Source organism: Cupressus sempervirens, chromosome 4 (genome assembly GCF_028749045.1).
Source record: "Cupressus sempervirens isolate cs-2001-9-10 chromosome 4, ASM2874904v1, whole genome shotgun sequence".
Taxonomy (NCBI): Eukaryota; Viridiplantae; Streptophyta; class Pinopsida; order Cupressales; family Cupressaceae; genus Cupressus; species Cupressus sempervirens.
In genome coordinates this window covers 839321895-839327881 of record NC_143121.1, presented here as the reverse complement: position 1 = coordinate 839327881, position 5987 = coordinate 839321895, and the positions used below count along the sequence as shown (strand labels likewise).

The window sequence follows — 5987 nt, the reverse complement described above, 5'->3', positions numbered from 1 at the left end:
TAAGCTTATATAGCTTGTATGTGCTGTTATATGCCTCACCTGTAATGAATAAGCTTATGTAGCCTGTACCTGGTGATATATGCTACACCTGCAATGATCTTTGAATGAAGAAGAATGTTCATGGGCATTTAGAAATCTGCTTTCCAACATGAACCAGACAAAGGATCTTCCCGAATAAAAAGTGACCTCAATAAATTCCCAAGCAGAAACTTCTTCAGTGGACGATAAAACATTAGATTTACTCTAGAACTATAAACCATACTGTTTTAAAGAAATACAAGTTATATATTTGAAATCAATGATTTCCATTAATCGTACAACAGAGATTTAAATTTGACCTACAAAGTTCATATGCTATATAAAAACCCTAAAATTCCCTATACCCAGATATGCATGCACAGGGATTAAGGACAAAAACCCTACATTGACACAGCAGTCTCCTAACGCTTGCAAGGGACCAAGTGCTCACAGCATACTATCAGTTCGTGCAGGCAATCTTCTGAAGAAATTAATCGGAACAGAAGGGAGCTTGTGCCTAAATCTTGGGTGGCGCAAAGCATGGAGACCTGCAAGTAGTGCTACCACTCTGAAAGGAGTGATATACAAAACAATTGCAGCAAATAAGCAAAATATGATGAACATGGTAGTGGCCCGCGGGTCTCTCCAACTTAGGAGAGACTGAAATCTCTCTCCTTGAGTAGCTATGTCTCCAACCACGGTTTGTATCCGCCCAGCAACACTTCTTAACCTGACATATCTCATTGTAACAGTTTGAGGGTTACTTTTAGAAGGGAATGTGTCAAATTCTTCATCGAGTTCATCAGGATGCACTCCTTCAGCATGAGAGAGGCGAGTGTCCATGTGGGCGGGAAGTCGAGGCCGGTAGCGGAAATGCCATATGCCGATCAAGAACATATACAAGAAAATTGTGGGAAGTACGAGCTCTGGATAACAGATCAGAATAAAGAACAAGAGATGGACCAGGACGGTGGTGATAGGGTTCTTCCAGTGACATATATCATTGAACCATTTGCCAACTGCAATCAGCGGAGAGAGCACAGACATTATGCGGAAAAAGTTGGCCTTACTCCTTCGCATGCTCCACATGTGTGAATCCCCATCTATCATGTATTCTACAACTTCCTTTGTAAGAGGTGGCTCTGCCCTGCTCAGCCTCATCTCCACAATGTTCATGGCTTGGTGTCTTAGGTTTTCAAGCTGACTTACGGAAAAAGGGTATAAGTAGTGCATCTTCGGCAGCAAAGGGTAGGTGTAGAGGTGCATCACGTTGGCCAAAGATGAACAGCTGAAACGGACGGCCAATTCAAGCTCTCCCATCTTTTTGACTCCAGAGGAGTGCAGTACCAGTAGAGGGTAAGAGTTAGTGTAAATTCTGTCAATTTCTAGGGTTGAGAGGCGAATCCTTATCTTTCCAATCTTTGAATCCTTAGCTCCGGCCCCTGCCTGAAGATGGCAGTTATCAAAAACCCCAACGGTTAAAACAGTGCATGGATCATAAACTTCCCATGTGTATTGTTCATTCCACTTTGGATTGAAGCTATCGATACACGTCCTTGTTCTGACCCACTTCTGACCATATTTCGCAACACAGTATGCATCGGTCGTTCCTCGTTCACCTTTCATCTTCATGGGAAGCAGAGTCTTTGCATTCAGTATACCCACCTCTAAGTTGCCGATCGCTGGATTCCATAACTCCTTTGCAGTAGGCCTGAGGTCACTGCTATAGTGTGTAGATTCATCAAGGACATGATAACCACCCTCGAGACAAACCCTCAAGTGGATTCTGCTTGAAAATCTGTTTTCCTTCTTCCTCTGCTCCCCTTCTACGAAATTGTGTCTTTCCAGAGTGAACCACTTGGAATTCACGGTTCTATAGTCCAAACGTTTTTCAACTGTGGGCAAATGAATCATTTTTCTCCCTATCACTTCATCCTCCTTTTCACGTATCCGGTCCTCCACTGACAGGATTAATTGTTCTTCGAAGGGCTCCGCCGCAACAAAAATCAAATCCTCATTCCACATGGGATTTGTGGCTCGAGTATGAACTTTCTTTGTCTTCAATAATTGATGGCCAAGCTGCACCTTAACACTGACATCAAGGGAACGCCCTTTGTCACTAGGCAGCAAATCCTGAGCTTCAATAACATTAACCCTAACATACCATAGTTTTGGAGACATATATACTTTGGATCTAAGATTTGCCACTCCATCACCGCGAACCGTGGCAGCTTCAGAATGCCATGCTTCTGAAAATGCTTCGTCAGCCTGTGTACCCATCCATACAGCCAACATGAGCTCACTCCTATGCGTAGGGTCTCCTTTTCCGTCCTTGAGCTTATACCACTGAGGTGCCAAGGGACTATCCGGAGGCACTCTGGTGGGGACATCATTGAGGTCCATAGTGACATACCCGATAGATTCATCCATTCCAATTCTTTTGTCCCTCACCACTATCTCAACCGTGGAAGCTTGTATCCTGTTCTTGGAGAAGGCAAAAACCTGTTTCCACTCTGGATTTGCTTTCTTCTCAAAATGCTTAGTGGTGCCTTTGTAGTTTCCCAGCCTCACCTCCACATACGGGTCACAAGTCCCCGTGATATTCATGGCAGAGAGATCTCTGGCCTTTTCCACTCTAACATAGAGATACTCCATCTGTTCCACCAGATCATAGGTGCTCGACGTCCTCTCGCCGCTAAACCATCTGCCTTCCTTCACTCGTGCATCTCCCAGATGTGGAGAAGTCTCCTTCAATTCATAATCTAAGGACCGTGAGTGAATATTGTGCATTATCACTGGCTCTGGGTCAGGCCTCTTCTCTGCAACAAATGACATGCTCGGTTGTGATGCCTGTTGTTTGTGTATTTGCAGCTTAGGTTCATCCTTCACCTCCAACATAGGTTTCTCTATTGCCTCCTGTTGCTCTGGCTTCTCTTGCTTGTCTGATTTCTCCTGCTTCCCCGTCACTTCCTGTTGTCGAAATTTAATGTTCCAACAATTAGAGAGTTGGAGAAGGAATCAAATAAGATTGTAGATATGTTTGAGTTAGCTGTCAAAAAGTTTCTAGTATGTTTCCACGGTCCATAATAGTACTCTTAGTGCTTCTGGATTTTGATTGCATGTCCATTTTTGAGCCAATGTTTCGGGTAACACTGAGTGAACCATCATCATGGCAAGCAGGAGAGCACAAGTTACCCGAAATGTTGGCTTGAGAATGGACACACAATCAAAATCCAGAAGCATTAAGAATACTGTCAAAAAGCTCTCATTTGTTGTTAATTACATCTAGTTTGTTGTCATGTGTATTAGCATAATTATAGGATCTTGGTGAAGTGATATAACTCTATATATTTGTAATTTCCAATGATGTATAACACGTGACTAGTTCATCTTGTTATCTATTTTCTTTTGTATAACAGCTCTATACCTTATTTAACATTATCAGATTTCTACAATCCATTTGACTTGAGTTTTTTGTTTCTGGATTCGATTGTATATGTTTTTTTATCATCAACATTCTGGATCACACTTTGTGATCCATCATCAAAATGAGAGGGTGCAAGAATAAAATAGCTCTATACCTGTTTTTCGGTTGCTTCCTGCATCTCTGTTGCTCCTTTCTTCTCTGGTTTTTCCCGCTTCTCTGTTGCCTCCTGTTTCTCTGGTTTCTCCTGCTTCTCTGTTACCTCTTGCTTCTCTGATTTTTCCTCCTTCTCTGATGCCTCCTGTTTCTCTGGTTTCTCCTGCTTCTCTGATGCCTCTTGCTTCTCTGGTTTCTCTAGCTTCTCTGATGCCTTCTGCTTCTCTGGCTTCTCCTCCTCTTTTGGCTCCTGCTTTTCTTTCTTGACCTCCTCCTTCCACTGAATTTGTGGGATGGTTTCTTTCTTTTTCTCTTCCTCATCAAAAGTATAAAATTTCAATTCAATATCTCCCTTGACAACGGAAAAAATGCCCCAAAAAATACCCCTCTTCTCCAAGGTAAACTTTTGTACGACCTCCACACCTTGCTTGATACTGCTACCTTGAATTTTCAACCTACCCAGAAATTTTCTACCAGGAGGAGGATTCTTCTCGTGCCACACATTTATCTGTAGAAACTGATTCTGCAAATTCATTGGATTGGGCACATCAAACATCAATTTCTCATTCCAAACAGGGTTTAGAGTTTTCTCTTTGGTCGGAGTTCGACTTGTTCGGTTATCATAGTCTACTTCTACAAAGGCACTCGAAGTCCCCTGGCCATCCTTGGGCATCAAGTTGTGAGCAGCAACCACCTCAACAACCAGTTTCTTCACTTTACCCATTGTTTGAAATTTGAACAAGCAAAAGAATTTTAATGATGTCCACAAGACCACATGGTTTAAAGTACTAGAAGTTGCACAGTTAAACACATTTTCCTATCCTTTCTTCAGTGGGCTCTTCTATTGTGAATCCTTACTAAGAAGGTTGCAAACTTATTGAATCTCGTCTTCTCGCCGAACTCGTTCAAACTATCCACCTTCAAAGTATTTTCAAACTGCTTACGATTTCATTAACATAGACAGTGGGCATAGCACGTGTGTCTCTATGAACTTGCCTTGGCCAGCATTTGAGCACTTTCCACCCACGAGCTCTGTCTCAGGAATTTGTGCAAACCATCAGTTGAGTGCTGAAAAATACTACACAAAGATCAGTCAAGAGCTCACACTATCGGTTAAAGTAGGGCTATTTGCAAGAACTTGATTGTGTAAATTTTTTAGCATCAATGTTTCACATTAGTAGGGTGCTAAAAAAAATACTGCAGAAACCCAGCTAGAAATTGAACATTACGGAATTTTTGTTTTCATTTGAGAGCTGAAAACTACTCTGGAAGTCCAGTTTCAAGCTTAGAAGTCCATCAACTGAGATTAAAAGTCCAACATAATAAACATAAGTTGTTATGCAAAAGCCTATGACTGAGGGCGCTTACCTTGGCCTCTGAATTTATTTCAGGACTCTGAGCAGTACTTCAGTTGGTTGGTGATAAGTGTCCAGACATACAGGTGGATGATGTTGAAGACTTCCTTCAGCAGAAGATACCCAATAGATTGGATTCTTCTTAGCTTGAGAACTTGACCGTAAAGCTTATGGAATTCAGTTCCAGAAAGATTAGGTGAATTACCAAATAAGTTTCAAGGAAAAAGTCAAGTAGCACAGAGTAATTTGTAGGATAAATTAATTTTCATTAGGTGGTTGGGGGATGAATTAGATCTGGAATTCAAGGAATCATGACAGAAGTTTAAGATTAAATATTTATTAATGAATAAAAGATGTTCTTCTGAATATTTTCATTAAAGCATGTCCTCCATGACCATTGCTGATGGCAAACAATGGCACTTTTTTGTGTTTTTTTGCCATTGTTTACTTGAGAGTGGTAATTGTGGAGTCCAGCGATGTATGAAATAAAGTTTTCATTTAAAGACTGGATTGTCTTTGTCACAGCAGCTTTTGCTTTCCTTTTCTCCCTTTCCATGTCTTTGTCAAACCGCCTTCTCTCACTTTTTAGCATCGCTGTTTGAGAATAATGTTGGACTTTCTTAATAAGGTTGAGGGAGTCGAAGCTTTGCTTTCAATTCTATCACTGTTAACAAGATTGTCTGTTCAGAACTGTTTCTTGATTCTGACTATACAGAGAACGAAAGAGGCGCTCACGTTTGAATCTACATCTATCAGATGTTTGGTGCATCTTCAGATTGAAATGTTTCACCTACTTTATCCTCGGCAAAATTGACATGTCAGGGTATGTGTAAGCTAAAAATTTAGAAACTTGCCACATTTAAATGCTAATACGCTACGACTTCTATATTTCTGATTCAAGTGTTTTCTCATTATCTGAAATAAAGAAATAAAATTTGGAATCTAAATTGAAGAATTTCATTTTAATTTTAATTAAGTTTTTTCATCTACAAAGTCAATTTAGTTAATCTGATACAAGAGCACAAGCTTTATAC

At 40.8% G+C, this 5987-nt stretch overlaps 1 protein-coding gene across 3 annotated transcripts; it reads right to left on the bottom strand.

Annotated features, from left to right (window-relative positions):
* Positions 1 to 264: 264 nt before the first annotated feature.
* LOC149564005 (FT-interacting protein 7-like) lies at positions 265 to 5767 on the bottom strand. 3 transcript variants are annotated; one of them, XM_089827094.1, is made up of 3 exons: positions 4967 to 5767; positions 3600 to 4666; positions 265 to 2988 (listed from the first exon to the last, which is right to left on the bottom strand). In XM_089827094.1, exons 2-3 carry the CDS (start codon positions 4320 to 4322, stop codon positions 466 to 468), a joined length of 3246 nt encoding a protein of 1081 aa, XP_089683220.1. In that variant the 5' UTR covers positions 4323 to 4666; positions 4967 to 5767; the 3' UTR covers positions 265 to 465. The 3 variants fall into 3 exon arrangements, with proteins under 3 accessions (XP_089683220.1, XP_089683222.1, XP_089683221.1); XM_089827096.1 differs by having other exon boundaries at positions 3600 to 4630; XM_089827095.1 differs by having other exon boundaries at positions 3600 to 5767.
* Between the last annotated feature and the right edge of the window lie 220 nt (positions 5768 to 5987).